Source organism: Peromyscus californicus, unplaced genomic scaffold (genome assembly GCF_007827085.1).
Source record: "Peromyscus californicus insignis strain IS unplaced genomic scaffold, ASM782708v3 Scaffold_4__1_contigs__length_199733344, whole genome shotgun sequence".
Lineage (NCBI taxonomy): Eukaryota > Metazoa > Chordata > Mammalia > Rodentia > Cricetidae > Peromyscus > Peromyscus californicus.
This window is the reverse complement of record NW_026294562.1, coordinates 75142570-75161480: the sequence shown is the minus strand read 5'-3', so window position 1 is coordinate 75161480 and position 18911 is coordinate 75142570. Positions and strand designations below refer to the sequence as shown.

The 18911-nt window shown below is 53.4% G+C and overlaps 3 protein-coding genes across 5 annotated transcripts; 2 read left to right on the top strand and 1 right to left on the bottom strand.

The window, feature by feature from the left end:
* Window positions 1–272: 272 nt before the first annotated feature.
* On the bottom strand, window positions 273–3018 carry LOC128094074 (zinc finger protein 239-like). The gene has a single exon (XM_052712152.1). The coding sequence runs from the start codon at window positions 3004–3006 to the stop codon at window positions 1993–1995; it is 1014 nt and encodes a 337-aa protein (XP_052568112.1). The 5' UTR covers window positions 3007–3018; the 3' UTR covers window positions 273–1992.
* Window positions 3019–3618: 600 nt separating this feature from the next.
* Window positions 3619–10219, top strand: Armc5 (armadillo repeat containing 5). The gene is given in 7 exon segments (XM_052712150.1): window positions 3619–4083; window positions 5388–5495; window positions 5588–6374; window positions 7771–7969; window positions 7971–8268; window positions 8896–9028; window positions 9142–10219. Coding segments are annotated over 7 exon segments (2781 nt in total). The 5' UTR covers window positions 3619–3620; the 3' UTR covers window positions 9935–10219.
* Window positions 10220–12091: 1872 nt separating this feature from the next.
* Tgfb1i1 (transforming growth factor beta 1 induced transcript 1) lies at window positions 12092–18654 on the top strand. 3 transcript variants are annotated; one of them, XM_052713293.1, is made up of 11 exons: window positions 12092–12166; window positions 13311–13426; window positions 13552–13604; window positions 13716–13853; window positions 14023–14110; window positions 14228–14333; window positions 14444–14638; window positions 17016–17189; window positions 17437–17518; window positions 17711–17859; window positions 18054–18654. In XM_052713293.1, exons 2-11 carry the CDS (start codon window positions 13410–13412, stop codon window positions 18318–18320), a joined length of 1269 nt encoding a protein of 422 aa, XP_052569253.1. In that variant the 5' UTR covers window positions 12092–12166; window positions 13311–13409; the 3' UTR covers window positions 18321–18654. The 3 variants fall into 3 exon arrangements, with proteins under 3 accessions (XP_052569253.1, XP_052569252.1, XP_052569254.1); XM_052713292.1 differs by having other exon boundaries at window positions 12098–12166; window positions 13711–13853; XM_052713294.1 differs by lacking the exon at window positions 13311–13426 and having other exon boundaries at window positions 12114–12166.
* The last annotated feature ends 257 nt before the right edge of the window (window positions 18655–18911 follow it).

Here is an 18911-nt window from a genome sequence, read left to right as displayed (position 1 = left end):
CTTGGATAATGCTATCTGTTGGATTAAGCCCATCCCTCTTGCTTCTGAGATCTGCTTCTATGTTTGGTCAGGAAATTTTGTTTTGTTATTTTCTGGAGTTAAGAGAGTACACCCAGGGGTTATCTGCTATGTGAGAAGTCAGCTTTCAACTCCCATAAGAAATTTTGCTTCAATACTCACCTGTGCCATATGCTTAGCACACATACACAGGTATGGGTAGAACATTTATACTCACTCACTGTAACAGAGCCAAAGGTCAACAGTAAGCAGTATCAACAAAACCCAATCATAACTATTTATTGAGTGCCAACTGTGTATGTGCTATGCTCAGGTAGTCAACTCAAACCTTGGGTTGGGTTTTTTGAAGTGCTGTTGATGGGAACACATCAAGAATCATTTCTTTAGTAACTTACTCCTTTACCCATCCTGAGGAGCCAGAGCTGTTCATTAGACATCACCTGGGTCACACCTTTCAGATTTGCTCCAGGCGACAAAAACCCTTCTCCAATGCCAGCATCTCTTATTACTGATCCATTGCCTTTATGGGACAATAGTCTACTCCAGGAGTGTCTAGTTCATTTCTGTAATCTTAGGGGCTGATCCGTGAGCTGCCATGATGCTTTCTGAATGATGCAACCAACAGGACTCCAGACTTGAGGAGAACTGAGGCCATTCTCCTAACCAGGTACTTCATGAAGGTAGGTATATTCATGGAATCTTCACAGCCTGGTGAGGTAGACTGCATGTTTCATAGATGAAGAAACTGAGACCCAAAAGAGGTAATGGGTCACACAGCTAGGAAGAACAAAACTGAGGCTGGGTAACTTGATTTCTTCCTCTTTAGCTTCTTACTCTATACACACAGTTCTAGATGCAGCAAGCTAAATAAACGGCAGCAAAACTGGAGGGCAGGGGACACGGAGTTTGCAGTTAAGGATGAAAGGACTGTCACAAAGGAGTTACTAAGTCTTTGAAACAAAAAGCTCCATCCTCAACCTTAAAAGGGTTAGTCCATGCCTCTCAGGCAAACAGGCAGTCCCTGCTTGGACTGTGCTCTGATCAAAGATTATGTGGTGCTTTGGGAAACCTTCCAACTCTCATATACACTAATTTTAGCAGTAGAAATACATTTGGGCCGGGCGGCGGTGGCACACGCCTTTTTTTTTTTTTTTTTTTTTTGGTTTTCTAAGACAGGGTTTCTCTGTGTAGTTTTGGTGCCTGTCCTGGACTCGCTCTGTAGCCCAGGCTGGCCTCAACTCACAGAGATCCGCCTGCCTCTGTGTGTCCCACCACCGTCCTGGCTGTTGTTGCTTTGGTTATGGTTAATCTATCTCAAAGCAGCTGGGTTAAGGTTATTGGCTCTGGACATCTAAAACTTCCCTCTAGCTAATGGATATTACTCTGAATATAATTTCATGGAACAGCAGGACCTTCCCCCCCCCCCCCCCCCAAGATCTTGTCTCTTTGAAGGTAGTAGCCACAGCTCTAGTGCTATGCTCTAGCCTGGGGTTCCTGGCTCAATCCAGGTGGCAATTGTGAGTCCTATTATTGGCCCTTAATTAAACCATCTAAGGGATTCAGAAAAGGGGTCTGCTTAAAAACCCTGGTTCCTGCAGGCTTCTCAGGGCTGGACCAAACCCAGAAACAAAATCTGGATTAAAATTGAAGCCAGGGGATGTCTGCAGAAGCTCCCCTCTTGGTAATCCATTGGTGCTAGACAAGGTTGGGAGTTTATGGGCAAAGGCCTTGCCACCTTACAAGCAGATGGAAGTCTTCTTGCGACTGTGGGTCACCTGGTAGAAGAGCAAGTGGGAAATCTGCCTGAAGCCCCTGGCACACTTGCTGCAAATGTAAGGTCTTTGGTTTGCGTGGATATGCTGGTATTGTCCACAAAATACTAGCTGCAACCAGGAAACTTCTAGGACTTTTTGCCCATGTGTTAACATTAATGAAGCTGTGGTGTAAGATTTTGCCATATTCTGGAAAGGCCTGTCATTGGCTCAAGTGAATGCGCTGGTGTTCAATGAACATGGTGCTCTCGCTAAAGCCACGTCCACACTCAAGACACCTGAAAGGCGGTTCTCCATTGTGAGTGCGCTGGTGCCTTAGGCAGTTTGAGCTGTTGGTGAAGTTCTTGCCACACTCACAGCAATTGTAGGGCTTCTCGCCTGTGTGTGAACGCTGGTGTTCCAGCAGATAGGAACTGCGCCCAAAGCTGTCTCCACACCAGGCACAGAAGTAGGGTTTCTCACCTGTGTGACAGCGTTGGTGCTGTAAAAGGTTAGAGCTCAGGCTGAAACTCTTGCCACAGAGTCCACAGCGGTAGGGTTTCTCACCAGTGTGAGTACGCTGGTGCTGAATCAGGTTGGAGCTCACCCTGAAAGTCTTACCACACTCAGCACAAGCATAGGGCTTCTCCCCAGTGTGCACCCTCTGGTGTTTTGCTAGGTCTGCACTGCGGCCAAAGGCCTCCCCACACTCCATGCACTTATGAGGCCGGAGACCTGAGTGAGAACGCCGGTGTTTAGTGAGATTAGAGCTGAGACTGAAGCAACGGCCACATTCTGGGCAAGGGTAAGGTTTTTCACCAGTGTGCACCCTGTAGTGCTTAACCAGATCTGAGCCACGCCGGAAGCTTTTGTCACACTCTGGACAGCTGTAAGGCCGGTCACACCCATGGCTGCTTTGATGGTGAATGAGGTCAGAGAGGCTGGCTACAGTCAGCCCACAACTGCGGCACCTGAAAGCTTTGGGGACTATAGGATCATTGGTCTTGGCAAAGGCTTCTTCTTCAGGGCCGGAACCTGACCTATATAGGTACTGCTGCTCCAGCAACTTTGCCCCGGCAGCTGGTTGCTCCGGCCGCGCCAGGAGAGGGCACTCCTGCAGCTCAGCCTCGCAATCGAGGGGCGACTTGAGGGCTCCCGGGAATTTTGATGTCCGGTTCAACAGCAGCTTCACCCCATCTGGATTCTCCCTAGCCGCTTCTGGCGCCGCAAGTTCCATTGCGGGCGAAGAGCGCTCGGTCTCCGAAATGCCACTCACTCAGCTCAGCTGGAGAAAAGACACTGGGGGCTTGGAGGCCAGCACCGGAAACGGAAAGGTCTACAAGCCCGAGCTGCTCTAGGAAGCAGCAGCGAACTTTCTCGGTAGGTTTAACTCTCTCAATCACTTAACGAAAGCTTGGAGTTCTATGAGTTAATCAGTCCGGTTTCGGGACCCTAGGCCACCGCGCTTGGGGGTTGCCAATAAAATCTGAACGAGGAAAGGCGGTCGCTGACAAGGACGTACGGGGAGCGAAGTAGCTAAGTCACGCTGGGCAGCCCAGGACAGCACCTATAGTTCTAGAAGCAACAGCTCACTCTTAAGCCCATTTCAAACTGCTCTAAGGTGGGGCTGACTACATATCCCAGCATGCACCGGACACGCCCTCTTACTTTCACACATAAATACGGTTCTCGCCATGTCTTCTGTCCAGAATCTAGAACCTCAACTTCCGACTCGCATGATAACTGCGGCGGCGCTATTCAGAGGAGCAGCCTGGCCACGCCCCTCTCTTCCAGTTCCGCTCTCTCAGAGAACCGGCGAGACGCGGGGCGGAGCCTTAGGCCCGGGCCAAGATGGCGGCTGCGAGACCGGCCCTTACGGACTCGCTCTCGTTTTGCCTCGCGCAACTCACGGCGGCGGCCGGGGAGGGGCCGGGCTGGGGAAAGGACCCAGCTACCAACGAGACACCCCTGGGCCGCGCGCTCTTAGCTCTTCGCACGCGCCACATCAAGGCAGCAGAGGGAATTGAGCGCTTCCGGGCACGCGGCGGGCTCCGCCCCCTCCTCGCTCTGCTACGCCGAACGGCTGCTGCGGGCCCCGCCCCGTCCCAAGCAGGCTCTGGCTCCGCCCCTTCGTCGGTTGCGTCAGCCGGTCCTTCCCCTGGCCCCGCCCCCGCTGCGGAGTCGCCTTTGACTCCTTCGATGCCAGTGCGCCTGCGCAAGACGCTGGATTTGGCGCTCAGCATTCTAGCCAACTGCTGTACGGAGGGGGCGTGCCGGGTCGAAGTACGTAGACTTGGAGGCATTCTCCCTTTGGGTAAGTGCTCCGCCCCGATGTCTCAGAAAAGTTCCACCCACAGGACCTGTGCAATCCTTAGTTAGTTCTTTAGGTCGTGTCTCTGAGTGCGTGCTTTGTGATGGTGCAGCGCCACTCATCTCCTCAGGTGTCATGCTGTGTGACGTCACTGCTCTCTATAAATTATACCTGGACCCGCCCCGATCAGGACTAGGTATTGGCTCCCGCCTCTTTTGAGCGAATGGTTTGTCCTTTCTAGTTTTGGCGTTTATAGCGGACTGTCCGTCCCTGTGCAAGGCTTCATGTGGATGATCTGGAGGCCAGAAAGTGGTTTTGAAAGTTCAGAGAATGGACTTAGAAAGTGGTGTAGTTAGAAATACCAGGCAAATCACCCAACCCCTTCAAAATAATAGCAGTAGCTACCCGACAGGGTTGAAGTGGGCATAAAATGAAATTCAAATACAGAATGCCCAGACTCCAAGCACAGGCTGGGTACTTAAAACACACAGTAACCAAATTCCCGCAAAGGATAAGCCTTTCTGCGAACCGGCTGATTTGGCGCCTCCTAACGGCAACGATGGGAACAAAGCTGTGTCATTGGCCAGTTTTGACAAAAGCTTATTTTTTAAAGTGGAAGCATTTATATATTTAGAACTTGGATAGAATGCACTTGTACAGTAATGCGTTTGACCAGAGGCTTGACAACAGCCCTCGTAAATACCGGGTTCTCTCTAACCTTGCTTCCACATTTCTGTCCTGGGCAGGATTATCTTCGGATTGGCAGGGATGAAAGCTGACTTGGTTCAAGCCAGATTACCTGGACCACTGTGACAGCTTCATCCATTCTCCCTGGCCCGTTCCTTTCTCTTGTAATACCCCACCACTACAGATGCTGGAGTGTATAATGTCACTGCCCTTCTTAAAACCCTTTTGTGGCTGCTGTTGCCTTCACATTTAAATTTTGACTCCTTGGACAGTTATTTGAGGGGCTTTGTGAAATCATAGAACAGACACTATTACTTTGAGGCATTTGGAAAAGCTGCTTCCAAACCTGAGACACTAGCCTTTCCATTTACCATCCTTCTGACAAATATCCGTTCAGTCCTCCAGCTCTTGCTCACCTCCTAGCATCTTCTGAAGACCTTCCCCAACCCTCTCAAATCACGTCCCCCCCTATCTTTCCTCTTCCCCCTCCCACTCTCTTTGGGTTGCTGGGGATGGCTCTAGCACTGACCTGCATCCCCAGACATTTACCACATTCTTGAACTGATCGATGAGAAACAGATAAGGGGTAGAGTCCTCAAGAAGGCAAACTGTCCTTGCAGTGACCATTCTTCAATGTGTGAAGACAGACAGCATCCAGAACCGGACGGCTCGCGCTCTGGGGAACTTAGCCATGGAACCTGAGAACTGCAGGGACATCCACTCTGCCGGTGAGAAGGCTGTGGGAGTGGGGTGAGCAGAGACTTGCAGAAGGACTTGACATGGCTACCCTTGCTCATGTATCTTCCTCTTCCTTCTCCAGGTGCTGTGCCCTTTCTTGTTGAGAGCCTGGCGGCCTGCCAGGACTCACAATGCCTACAGAGTATAGTTCGTGCCCTCCGCAACCTGGCAGACTCACCCCAGCACCGATTGGCCCTGGCACAGCAGGGAGCAGTTCGGCCACTGGCTGAGCTCCTAGCCACGGCCCCAGACCCTGCACTGACCTCGGCCCTAGTCCGTGCTCTCTTGGAACTCAGCCGAGGCTGTTCCCGGGCCTGTGCTGAGCAGCTAAGTCTGGGTGGGGGACTGGGCCCACTTGTCAGCCTGGCTTCTCACCCTAAACGGGCAATACGTGAGGCGGCCATCCTGATCCTTGCCAATCTGTGTGCTCAGGGCCTAGTGCGGCCCGCACTGGGCAATGCTGGTGGTGTGGAGGTGTTACTAGGTGAGCTAAGGCGGCGACGGGGTCCCAGTGGGACCAGCTCAGCTTCCCAGCAGCCCCTAGTGCGGGCTGTGTGTCTCTTGTGCCGGGAAGCCATCAACCGGGCCCGGCTGCGGGACGCTGGTGGTTTGGAGCTGCTGATGGGCCTGCTGCAGGACCCTGGTGCCAGTGCCTGGCATCCACGTGTTGTGGCTGCTCTTGTAGGCTTCCTTTATGATACTGGGGCCTTGGGCAAGCTACAGGCTCTGGGCCTCGTGCCTCTTCTGGCCAGGCAGCTATGTGGTGAAGCTGGGGAAGAGGAAGAAGAAGGAATAGAAGCCGCTTCCTGGGACTTCCCTGAGGAACGGAGCCCTGGGCAGACAGAGGCAGGGAGCTACCGGAGCCTGAGGTGAGTCCTCTTGTCAGGGCCTGAGGGATGGATGGAGCTTTGGGGAGGGAGTTTGTGTCTGCCATGACCATCTTCCTTACCTCTGCCTCTTTCCTGTCTTAGAGATTTACCAAGATTTATTCCTAGTTCATTGCTCTTCCCTAATATGACTTGAATCTGCCATCTGACCCTGGCTCCACCCATCATCCAGAACTCTGGGCCCTATGCAAATTGACTAGGGGTGGCATGTGTCCCAGTTACAGTGGTATGCTATGGAGCCCAGTTTTTTGTTTGTTTGTTTGTTTGTTTGTTTGTTTGTTTATTTATTTATTTATGAGATAGCATTTTACTTTGGAGGCCAGGCTGCCTGAATCTCAGTGTGTAGCCCAGGCTGTCCTTGAACTTACAGCTATCCTTTTACCTGTTCTTATTCTGTCCCATCACCAAAACTAAGTGACTTTTCTGAGCCACTGATTGCTTGTGTGTGCAATGGAGGCTAACAGCCTCATACCCACAGAGTTGTTGCAAAGACTACCCCTTACCCAGCTCTGAGTGATGGTCAGGAATGTCTGTCTTGGGAACTCCAACTACATCTCCACTCTCACTCCCTGAAGGCCTCCTCTTTAGTTCCTACACATGATGAGAAAGTGCTATCCGAGAGTCTCTCTGTCGAGAGCACTCTTCCTCCTGTGTGCCTTCATCTCTCACCTCCTTCAAGTCTTGGTTCGGTTCTTACCATCTTTGTGAGGGGTCATGATCACCATCTTATTTGATATCTCACCTCGCCTCTGATCGTCAGTATCGCTTTCCTCTCCTGTTAGCACATCCTCACTGCGCTGACTTCAACAGCAACATGCCATGGGAGGTTTGCTTTGTTTTGTTTGGACAAGGGGTCTCACTCTGTCGCCTAGGCTGATCTTAAACTTATCATCCTCCTGTGTCAGTGCCCTGAGTGCCAGGATCACAGGCATGAAACACTGTGTACCTGGTCCTGCTGTGTGGTTTACATGCTTGCGCTCTTTCTCCTCCATAGATCATAAACTCTGGGAATAACATGCTTTGTTCATGCTTTTCTTGAGCACCTGAAGCTGGACTTGGCACATGGTGAACACTAGTAATTCAGAATGAGGTGTGGCCCACCTCAGGCCGTGTTCCCCCCACTTTGCACACCTTCACGGAGCTGACCCCTTTCTCTCCTTGCCTGTCTTTTCCTCTCCTCCCTCCATTCTTCCTTCTTCCCTCCCTCCTTCCCTCTGTCTACCCTTTTTTTTTCCTTTTGAGACAGTATCTCAGCAGACTGTCCTGGATCTCACCATCCCATGTTTGCCTTGAGTTTATGATGCAGAACCATCTCTTTGGGTCCTGCTTCCTCACCTCGGCTCTGGGTTCAGACTCCTTTTCTTCTTGTCCTCTGTAGGTTGTGGCTGATTTCTGAGGGTTATGCAGCAGGCCCTGGAGATATCTCCCCGGATTGGTCTCCCGAGCGTTGTCCGATGCCAGAGCCGTCGGAGTCAGTCAGTCCTTCCCTTGGCCAGACCTCAGTGTCGACACCCCGCACACTTCGCAAACTGGACCGACCCCCTGCTGCCACTCCTGAGGAGCCTTGGGGCCAAGAGGGGGCCAGCACTGTTGCTGCTGTCACGTTTCTCCCAGGCTCCTGACCCAAGTGGAGCTCTAGTGACTGGGCCAGCACTGTGTGGCCTGTTGGCCTATGTGACGGGTGCCCCAGGACCACCAAACCCACGTGCACTACGCATCTTGGCCCGCCTCACCTGTAACCCTGCCTGCCTCGAGGCCTTTGTGCGCAGCTATGGCGCAGCACTGCTGCGGGCCTGGCTCGTACTCGGTGTCTCACCAGATGACTGGCCTGTGCCACGTGCCCGGACTGTACACCGAAGCCAGCACCGAGAGCTGGGTATGTTTCCCCTGTCCCTACCCACGTGAAAGGCCCATTTCCTCCCGCACCTTTGGTGGTCCTAGAAGCTCTGCTTCCTACTCACTTGTCCTCATTGTTCTCTGCAGCCCCCCATCCGGGCTTCTCAGCCCCCAGGCGTTGGGGGTATGGGGCCTGGAAGGCAGGGAGCTTTCCCTTCTGTTCCACAGCCCTGGAAGACAGAGAAGTCTGTTCTGTTCTTTGCCCAAACCGTGGAGCCCAGATAACCTGGTTACCAGGTTTGGCTCCTAGTGCCCGAGGATCTGACCTTTCTGCATTTCTGTACCCACTCTCCTCTTGGTTCTGCACTGTCCTGGTTCTCCCCTGGGCACACTCACTTAGGAACTCAGACCGAGGCACCGTGTCCTCTCAGGCCCGCCTGCTGTTTTCATCTGAGGACCAGCCTGTCTTCTGGGCCTGACTGTAGGCTGCTTCCTTCCTCGAGGGCCCCGCTCTGCACCCCGGCCGTCCACTTGCCTGTCCTTGACCAGGGCTCTTCGCACCTCGGTTGATGTCTCGCCCTGAGATTTTACTCTCCTCCCTTTTACGGACCCAGAGTCCTGTCTTGCCCACAGCACCCAACCTGACCTGCTGTGCCTGTCCCCGCAGGTGAGATGCTGCTGCAGAACCTGACTGTTCAGGCTGAGTCTCCCTTTGGAGTAGGCGCCCTCACCCACCTGCTGCTCTCCGGGAGTCCCGAGGACCGCGTAGCCTGCGCACTGACCCTGCCCTTCATCTGCCGGTGAGGGGGAAACGGGTGTCTTGCAGGGATTGCAAGTAAGATGGCAACTCTCCTGTCCTGTAGGTCCTAGCGGGCCCTCATACCCCTAATGAAAGACTCTCTTTTCCCCACAGGAAACCTACTCTGTGGCGCCGCTTACTTCTGGATCAGGGTGGCCTCCGCCACCTCCTGACGGCACTAACTCAGCCAGTTCCACACCCACTCTTCCTCTTCTTCGCAGCAGATTCCCTTTCCTGTCTCCAAGGCCTAGTGTCTCCCACTGTGAGCCCAGCCCTTTTCCCTGCCGTACCCTTGGAACTAGACTCACTGGCCCCTTGCCTCTATGAACCTCTGCTGGGTCCAGCCCCCGTCCCCGCTCCTGACCTGCACTTCGTCCTGGATTCAGGCCTCCAGCTCCCTGCTCAGCGAGCTGCTTCAGCTACTGCCTCCCCTTTCTTCCGGGCCCTGCTCTACGGCAGCTTTGCTGAAGCCCAGATGGATTTGGTGCCCCTTCGTGGTCTGTCCCCTAGTGCAGCCTGGCCTGTCCTACATCATTTGCATGGTTGTCGGGGCTGCGGGGCTGCTCTGGGACCCATACCCCCACCTGGCCAGCCCCTGCTGGGCTCCAAGGCTGAGGAAGCTCTGGAGGCTGCTGGCCGGTTCTTGCTGCCTGAGCTAGAGGAGGAGCTAGAAGAGGCTGTTGGCCGCATCCACTTGGGTCCCCGGGGTGGCCCTGAGTCGGTGGGTGAAGTATTCCGCTTAGGTCGGCCCCGGCTGGCTGCCCACTGTGCACGATGGACACTGGAGTCAGGGCAGTGCCCTAGAAAACGGGCCCTGGCCCTTGTGGGGCTTGTGGAAGCGGTAGGTGAGGAGGCAGGGCCTCTCACCGAAGCTTTGCTGGCTGTGGTAACAGGGAATGAGTCATAGTACAGATGTTCTAGGCTAAAGTGTCGCCATCCCTGGGAGAGTACCCAGGGGATGAGGTGGCTGTCCGGGAGGCTTCTCTCAGCATGGCATGAGGGGAGGCAGCAGAAGGAGCTAGCCTCAGGGACTGAAGAGCAAGTGGAACTGAGCCCCAGGCTGAAGATCTGAAGATCTACGACTAAAGCGTCAACACCGGAGTCTGTGCACGCAGTCCAAGAGGACAACTCGGCCCCAGGATCTGGTCTGACCCAGCCCTCCGGTGTTGAAATTAAAAACTTGAGATTTGGACACTGCTGTTGTGTGCTGCTCTGCTTGCTTGCTCCCAGGGGTACCCCACCCATTCATCTGCCAAGAGCCCCAGGCTTTGACATGGGCCCTCCTTGGATTTGAGAGTTCAATGACTAATTGCCTAGTGGTTTCTAGAGGCCTGGGACATGGTGGGTTTTCTATGGGATGGGTTTTTGGATCCCCAGGGGAAGCCTCCTTTCCGTTTATGGATCCTCATTGCTTAGACACAGTCGTCCATCTAAATACAGAACCTGGCCAGGCTGAGAGGTTTTTACTTAGTGTGGTGGCATGTCATAACAGTTCTGCCTTCTGACTGTCCTTTACCTGTCAGTCTGCGTCCATTCCCATCTCTTGAGCCACATTTTTCTTTTTCTTTGTTTTAAGATACTGGTTTATGTGTGGGTGTGTGCATGCCATGGCTCCTATGTGGAAGTCAAGACAGCTTGAGGGAGTCAGTTCTCCGCTTCCGTCATATGGGTCCTGAACTCAGGTTGTTTGGCCTGGCAGAAAGCGCCTCCACATGCTGAGCCGTCCTCCTGGTCCAAGCCAAGTTTTAAAATGTCGTCTGCCTAAGGGGAGACCTGCTGTAGTCTTAGGGTTTCTGAGCCTGGTTTTCGTCACATGCAGAGAAAGTCACTTTCCTGGCATTCAGGTGAGGGAAGGGTCTCCATCACTGGGCTCTCAGGGCCCTGGACTAAGTCTGCCAGGGTCTGGGCATTTCAGAAAGGTGAGTTAGGGTGGCTCTTGCTGCCCCTGAGTCTCTCTGGTTCAGGTTGTGCATTTAAGGTGTGGTAGTACATGCCTTTAATTCCAGCACTCAGGAGGCAGAGGCAAGTGGATCTCGTGTGAGTTCGAGGCCAGCCAGTGTTGCATAGTGAGATCCTCTCTTTTAAAAAAGGTACTTAGCCTGGTCCCTTTCTGACTGATTTAGGCTGGCGAGGAGGGCCATGCTGAGCTTCAGTATTTTTACCAAACTTTCCAGGTTCTGACTTGCACTGAGGCCCCATAGTCCATTGTTTAGATCTGTCCTCTAGGACGGCTGTAAGGTGGCAGCCATCTGTCCATACCCGTCTCCACGGGTTTCCAATTTGGTTTTTTAGGGAGTCAGTTCAGAGACAGCTTCTTGTCACGCTGACTGGAGTTTGTAAGCTGCTTGCTTGCTTCTCTTTAATCAGTACCTCAGGAAAGGGCTGTTTCGGAACAGGCTCTGGTCCCCTCAGTGTTAGGGAAGTTTTGTTTTACAAGTTGTCTGGGATTTGTTGTGCTGGGAGTTTACATGGGCTTAGGTTGTCTGGGGTTTGCTCTCCCTGTTCTGTGTATCTATATCCAGGTATGTTTGGCAGGAGAAAGTCCTGCCTTGGAGTCTGGATTGGTGCTCTCTGTGTGAGACATTTCTTAGTGTATATGCCTCTGGCCGTTCGATCTTTACTTGGCTGGCTGTCAGAACCTGGAGTCTGGTAGATCCTTAGAATGTCACTCCCGTCTCCAACAAAATTCTGCAAGAGGCAAGTCTTTTAAAAAATTCCCTGGGTGGGAGCGGGGCTCTGCCTAGAACTCAGGTGCTGGCTTTGGGAGGAGCGGGCTTGGGGGCTTCCGTTTATCAGACTCCTTAGGCAGGAGCTATGGAAGAACCACTTCTGACTTGGCTTCAGCTTCTGGGACTTGCGGCCGCTGAGGCAAAGGCTGGGGTGTGGCCTCCTCTGAGCAGAGCCAGAAGGCTGGGTGGGTTGGGTGGGCCCTGGTGCTGTCTTTCTTCGTGTCCCCATGCTCCCCCTTCATCGCTCCCCCCCTCGACCGTATCCCAGCGGGTCCCGGCTTCCATACATGGTCACGGCCCTGCTTCTAACTCCCTGACGTCCCCCCCCCGTCCCCCCCGCCCCCACCGGACACGGCCCCCGCCCTGCTCGCCCCAAGCTGTCCGCCAGCGCACCGCCATGGAGGACCTGGGTGAGTGGGGACCGGATCCCCTCAGCCACTCACCCCTGCCTGCATCTATCCTCTTCCCAACTCACACTCCCACATTTCCCCCATCCTGGCTTTCTCCCTCCATTTTCTCGCCTCTGCCTGCCTGCGCCTCCCTCCCCAATCCACGTACCCTTTCCTGCCTCTCCCTTCCTGCCCTGCTTGCAACGCCGCTGCTCGCTCCGTTCTTCCCTGGCTCTGTCTGCTCCCTCGACCCGGCTTGTGCAAAGGACTAGGCGTTGAGACTCGCGAGGGGGCCTGGATTCAGAGACTCTGGGAAGGAAGGGGTTAAGGGATTCTTGGGCCCCCCGAGACTGGGAAAATAGACTGGAGAGGAGTGACATCAAGTTTCGGAGATGAAAAGGGGCCAGATAGCCAGCACCAGGGTTTCAAGAAGAGAGGAGTAAGCGCTCCGAAGAATAGCAGATGTCAAGTAAGCCCGCAGGGCAAGAAAGAGACTAATAGACAGAGCCAAGGTGACAGAAAGAAGTTTAAGGCTTCTAACTTAGATGCTCAGAGAGGAGTAACAGAACCCGGAGCTCAAAGATTCAAAGCGCCCCAGGGGTCTTGTCCTCCCTATGTGCTGAGGCTGGGATTTCTGGACCCAACAGCAGAGGGCGCTCCTCAATAATAGTACATGAGTAAGAAGTACACCCAAAAGCAGCTCCCGGCCAGTACCACTTGCCCCCAGGAGGACTGGGTGAGACTACATTGTGACCAAGAAGTGGGCCAGGTTGGCCAGGCTCTTTAAATATGGGGAAGAATTAGTGGGTGTGGCACAGGGAACATCTCACCAGGAAGCTGGGTGTCAAACACACAACCAGGTGAACGGCTGAGATTCAGTAAGAGCCCATCTCGGATGCATCAGGAAAGACATGGAGAATAAGAGTCAAGTGGCGAGCTGTGCACTTGGCTCCCAGGACAAGTCAAGGGAGATGTCTACTCGTAAATATCCCCTGCTACTATTCCACCTCTTTGCCTTGATCCGGCCGTGGGTTTATGTTTCTTAGCCTCCGCCTTTAACATTGGCTTCTGTCTTTTCAAACACTGCCACTTGAAACCCTTTAACTGCTAACCACTTAAGATCGTGACCCACCCCCACCTCTCACCTGAGGGCCTCTCACTGCAGATGCCTTGCTCTCTGACCTGGAGACCACCACTTCACACATGTCACGGTTAGGGGCTCCGAAAGAGCGCCCACCAGAGACACTCACACCTCCCCCACCCTATGGCCACCAGCCACAGGTGAGATGAGGTTCTGGGGCCTGGGGCAGCCACTAGGGCGTGGGTTGGCCTGGGCAAGGGGAAATCAGAGCCTGAGTGAGACAAGAACATAACTGTCTTTCCACATACACCTCTACTCTCTGTAGACAGGGTCTGGAGACTCTTCAGGAACCTCTGGGGACAAGGATCAGCTATACAGGTGAGGGGCCTGGGAACCGGGGCGTGGAGATGGAGAAACCAGTTGAAGTTCAGGTGAGGGGACTTGGATTCCCTACCCTAAACCTAGATCCCCTCCTGTCCCTTAGCACAGTATGCAAGCCTCGGTCCCCAAAGCCAGCGGCCCCTGCGGCTCCTCCATTCTCCTCCTCCAGTGGTGTCTTGGGCAATGGGCTCTGTGAGCTGGATCGTTTGCTTCAGGAACTGAATGCCACCCAGTTCAACATCACAGGTACCAGGGTTACCGAGCCAGTCTTTGGTGGGTTGGGGACAGGGCAAAGCAGGGCAGAGCCTAAGGGACACAGATGTCTCCGAGGAGTAGTTAAAGGACATGAAGCCTTCACTGAGAGGGCAAACTGAGTGTGGCCCCCTTGCCTACTGTTATGTTCTCATCTCTCCAGATGAAATAATGTCTCAGTTCCCATCCAGCAAGATGGCTGAAGGGCAAGAGAAGGAGGACCAAGCTGAAGACAAGAACACACCCACTGTGTGAGTTCAGCATGGTCGACTGAGCTGGGAAGGAGACGATGGGTCCCGGATGTCCGAGGGACTAGAGGGGGTGTCATGCTGGCAGTCTCTGAGGTTCTACAACTGTGCTCTCCACAGCCCTCCCAGCCCATTCCCTGCCCCCTCGAAGCCTTCAGCCACCTCAGCCACTCTGGAGTTGGACAGACTGATGGCATCCCTCTCTGACTTTCGGGTCCAGAACCAGGTGAGTCTGGAAGGCTTTTGGCTGGTGCCACTTTGTGGTTCACCAATCCAGTTCTGATGCTTCCAATTTGTGGTCTTGTTGACTCAACGTCCATGTCCTCTTCACTGCAGCTTCCAGCCTCAGGGCCATCTCAGCCACCGGCGGTGAGCCCCCTGCAAGAGGGGTGCCCTTCTCCACCAGGGCAGACCAGCAAGGGCAGTCTGGACACCATGCTGGGTCTGCTGCAGTCCGACCTCAGCCGCCGTGGTGTTCCCACCCAGGCCAAAGGACTCTGTGGCTCCTGCAGTAAACCCATTGCTGGGCAAGTAAGTGCAGCCCCGAGAACGGCGGCATATGCTCACAAAGCCACCATTGAGAACCAGACTTTGTGCTTTTCCCTTTATAAGTATTATTTATTCTTTGAGAATTTAATACATGTGTATGGTATATTTTGGTCCTCTCGAACCCCTCTCTTAATTCCTTTCGGTGCCCCATCTTCCTCCCAAGCTTTTTAAAATCCACTCGGTACAGTTAGTGCCTCTGGTATGGGCATGGTGTAGGGCTACCCTCTGGAGCGTTGACACTGTCCAGGGGCCACATTCCTGGAGAAAACAGGAGTGCCCTCTCCCAGCAGGCCCAACCGCCAACAGCTCCTCTGTTAGAGATTGGGCTAAGTGATCCCCTCCCTCCTCCTTGATGGAATTTTAACCAGCTGGATACTGAGTAGGTCTTGTGAAAGATCCACAGCTGCTGTGAGTTCATGAGCATCAACCCTGTCATGTGAAGGACACATGGATTCGCGCCGTCTTGTCCAGCTTCTGGCTCTTACAATCTTCCCAACCCCTCCTCTGTGATGAGCTCCGAGCCTTGTGGGGAGAGGATGTGCTGTAGGTGTTCATTAGGACGCTGTGCTCTTCCCTTTTGATGAATACCTGTGGAGGGGAAACTGTTTTCTTGTGACGTCGAGGCCTGACCCCAGGCCCTTGCATGCGCTAGGCCGACCCTCTGTCACCGAGCTGTACCCTAACTCTCGGGTTTGTTGTTGTTTTGTTTTGTTTTTGAGACAGTGTTTCATGTATTTCGTGCTGGCCTCAAATTCAGTATATAGTCAAGGATAAACTCCAATTTCTGATCCTCTAGTTTCTACCCCCTGTATTATATACCCCCTGAGATTATAGGTATGCATCCCCTGCCCCCCAGTTTATATGTGATTCCTGGGGATTGAACCCAAGACTTTGTGTATTCTAGGCGAGCACTCTACCACCTGAGATACAACCCTAGCCCAACCCTTGGAATGTTGAGATAAGATCTTACCATGTAGTCCAGGCTGCCCAAAAAGTCATGATTGTCCTGCCTCTACCTCCCAAGTTCTAGGGTTTCCAGCATGTACCACTGTGCCCACCTGAATGGACGTTATTATTTATATTTTATGTGTTTTTCAAAGACACTATTTTAGTTTTTGAAGCAGTGTCTCCCTGTAGCCTAGGCTGACCAGAAACACATCCTATATCCCAGACTGGCCTTGAACTCATGGCAAGCCACCTACCTCAGCCTCCTAAGTTGTGTGTGTGTGCACTAGGGACTGAACCCAGGACCATTACAAATTCGAAATGCACCATTGCCATTGAACTAACCCTTAGCTGTGTATACACACACACACACACACACACACACACACACACACACACGTATTTAATTTTTTGAGACAGGGTTTCTCTGCGTAACAGTCTTGGCTGTCCTGGAGCTCAATTTGTAGACCAGGCTGGCCTCGAACTCACAGAGATTTACCTGCCTCTGCCTCCCAAGTGCTGGGACTAAAGGCATGCACCACCACCACCCAGCTAGCACTATATATATATATATATTTATGGATGAGAAAACTGAAACTCTTAGTGATAAGCCATAGGGTAAGAATTCCAACCTGGTTAGTATTAGGTGTGGCCCTACTGTGTGCTGGACACTGTGCTAGTTCCTTTTCACACCCCTACTTCATTTAAACTTCACAAAAGCCTCATGGGTTTTGCCTAGTATCTCTCAGGCATCACGAAAACGGTCTCTTCCCTTTCAGAGTCTGGTCCAGGAGTCCTGGATCATGGACTGGGCAGATATGATCCAGAATAGCTGTGCCTGGCCGGCCTAAAGCATCTCCTTAGATTAAGTACCTGACTTCCACACCAGAAATGCTGGCCACGGAAAGCAGGGTGGTATGACTTCTGGGAGGCTCTGGGTACTAAGTCTTCATAGGTCTCTTCCCCTGTGTCAGCCTAAAGATTGGCCTAAAGATTGACTTTTGCCTGCTATGGTGGAATATACCTTAATTCTAGCACCCTGGAGGTTGAGAGGTAGGAAGATTGAGCTACACAGTGAGTTTGAAGCCAGGGCAGCTTAGAAAGAGTCCATCTCGAAAAAACAAGCACCCTACACAAACTTTAAAGTAACTCAACCTTTTTTGTGGGCCCTTAGAAGGAGCATGGGCCCAAATGCACCAAGCCTTGTGTGCTCTGTGAACACAGACCTGGAGTAAAGCTGGAAGGCCAACTTTGGACCTCTAACACAGTTTGCATCACCATTTTGTGGTTTTTTCATCCTGGTCCATCAGGGTTAAGACTGGGGAACGCCAGGTCTATAAACGTCTTAGCTCACCCTGCACCTGGCGACTGGAGAGTCACTCTGACAGAAAGCTCCTGTTGTTCCACTTCACAGGTGGTTACAGCTCTGGGCAGAGCCTGGCACCCTGAGCACTTCCTCTGCAGCGGCTGTTCCACCACCCTGGGAGGCAGCAGCTTCTTCGAGAAGGACGGGGCTCCCTTTTGCCCCGAGTGCTACTTTGAGCGCTTCTCCCCACGTTGTGGCTTCTGCAACCAACCCATCCGACACGTAAGCTCTGCAGGACCCCACAGGTTTGCCTGTTTCGTTCAGAGAGGACCAGCCAAATGCAGAGCTGTCTCTCCCACCTACCCCCACACCCACCCCACCCTGCCTCTCCTGCTTCCCCCCCTTTCACCCCAAACTCCTTGTTAGATACAGACTTCAGCCTGTTGTCCCCACTCCCCCAGGTTCCCAGAGGGGGTCGGAGGGAAGAAGGGACAGAAGGCGACAGCAATGTCCTTTTCATTTTCTGCAGAAAATGGTGACCGCCTTGGGCACCCACTGGCACCCAGAACATTTCTGCTGCGTCAGCTGCGGGGAGCCCTTCGGAGAAGAGGGTGAGAGCTCACGCTTAAAGGCTACAGGCTCAGTGGTCTCCCTGCCTTGAGTTTCCTTCTATTCTGCCCAGTCCTCCCTCTCCCCATCGCCCTTCCCTTGTCCTAGACCCTACCCCTCCCTCCCTCCTGCCCACACCCACTGCCACTCTTGGATCTCGCAGTCCCGCCCACGTCCCCTGTCCCTGCCCCCAGGTTTCCACGAGCGGGAGGGCCGCCCCTACTGCCGCCGGGACTTCCTGCAGCTGTTCGCCCCGCGCTGCCAGGGCTGCCAAGGCCCCATTCTGGATAACTACATCTCGGCACTCAGCGCGCTCTGGCACCCAGACTGCTTCGTCTGCAGGGTGCGTGGCTGTGGGGAGCGGGCTAGGAGCCCAGAGTGGGACGTTCGTTGGTTGCTTAGTTGGGTTGGCTCTTTGCTGGAAGCGCCCCTTCACTTCTGCTGCAACGCTGCAGAAGTCAGGGTAGATGTGAGTTACCCACGTGGGTTATCTGGTCAGGGTTTGGGGCTCATTTTGTCAATTCCTCCTTCTGGTAGGAATGCCTCGCGCCCTTCTCCGGAGGCAGCTTTTTTGAGCACGAGGGGCGCCCGCTGTGTGAGAACCATTTCCATGCCCAGCGTGGTTCGCTATGTGCCACGTGTGGCCTCCCAGTGACTGGCCGCTGTGTGTCTGCTCTGGGCCGCCGCTTCCATCCGGATCACTTCACCTGCACCTTCTGCCTGCGCCCACTCACCAAAGGCTCCTTCCAGGAGCGTGCCAGCAAGCCTTATTGCCAGCCTTGCTTCCTGAAGCTCTTCGGCTGACCTCCTTTTGGGATCATGGATCTCCAAAAACCCAATTGTGAAAAAGACCGAGTCCTCCAGATCTCTAGCTCTGGAGCCACCCAGACATCCCTTGCCCCTCCCCGACTCCCATCTCCACAGGAGAGCCCTACCCCTAAGGTACTCTAGGTTTGTCAGAAAAGGGACCCACACTCCTAAAACACCCAGTAGCCGGGAATGCAGACCTCACTCTGACCTGATCCCGTTTCTTGTAATTCCAACCAATCAGAGGCCAGGATGGCCCAGTTTCCCCCACCGCTCACCATTCTGTACACTTTTTTTTTTCTACAAACATAAAAACACGCTCCACATCTCACGGTGCCAGAGAAACTTGCTTTACTCCCCAAACCCCTTGCCAGGCTCTGTGCCCTGATGCTCTAGGCCAGAGCTCCATGGAGGAGACTGTGGAACTGCTCTCTTCCGCCTTGTGGATGAAAACAAATATCGGATGGAGGGCGAGGCCTGGCTGTAATCCCAACATGGAGGCCAGGGTAGGCAGGCTATCCTCAGTTGTATTGCAAAACCGAGGCCAGGTTGGGTTTATGAGACAATCTCCAAAACAAAACACACACA

What these genes read in the sequence shown, in the direction of transcription:
- LOC128094074 (XM_052712152.1), bottom strand. Translation starts at nt 3,006, where the DNA reads ATGGAACTTGCGGCGCCAGAAGCGGCTAGGGAGAATCCAGATGGGGTG.
- Tgfb1i1 (XM_052713292.1), top strand. An exon ending in GACAAGGATCAGCTATACAG is followed by an intron (nt 13,605 to 13,710) that starts GTGAGGGGCCTG and finishes CCTGTCCCTTAG; the next exon opens with CACAGTATGCAAGCCTCGGT. An exon ending in GACAAGAACACACCCACTGT is followed by an intron (nt 14,111 to 14,227) that starts GTGAGTTCAGCA and finishes TGCTCTCCACAG; the next exon opens with CCCTCCCAGCCCATTCCCTG.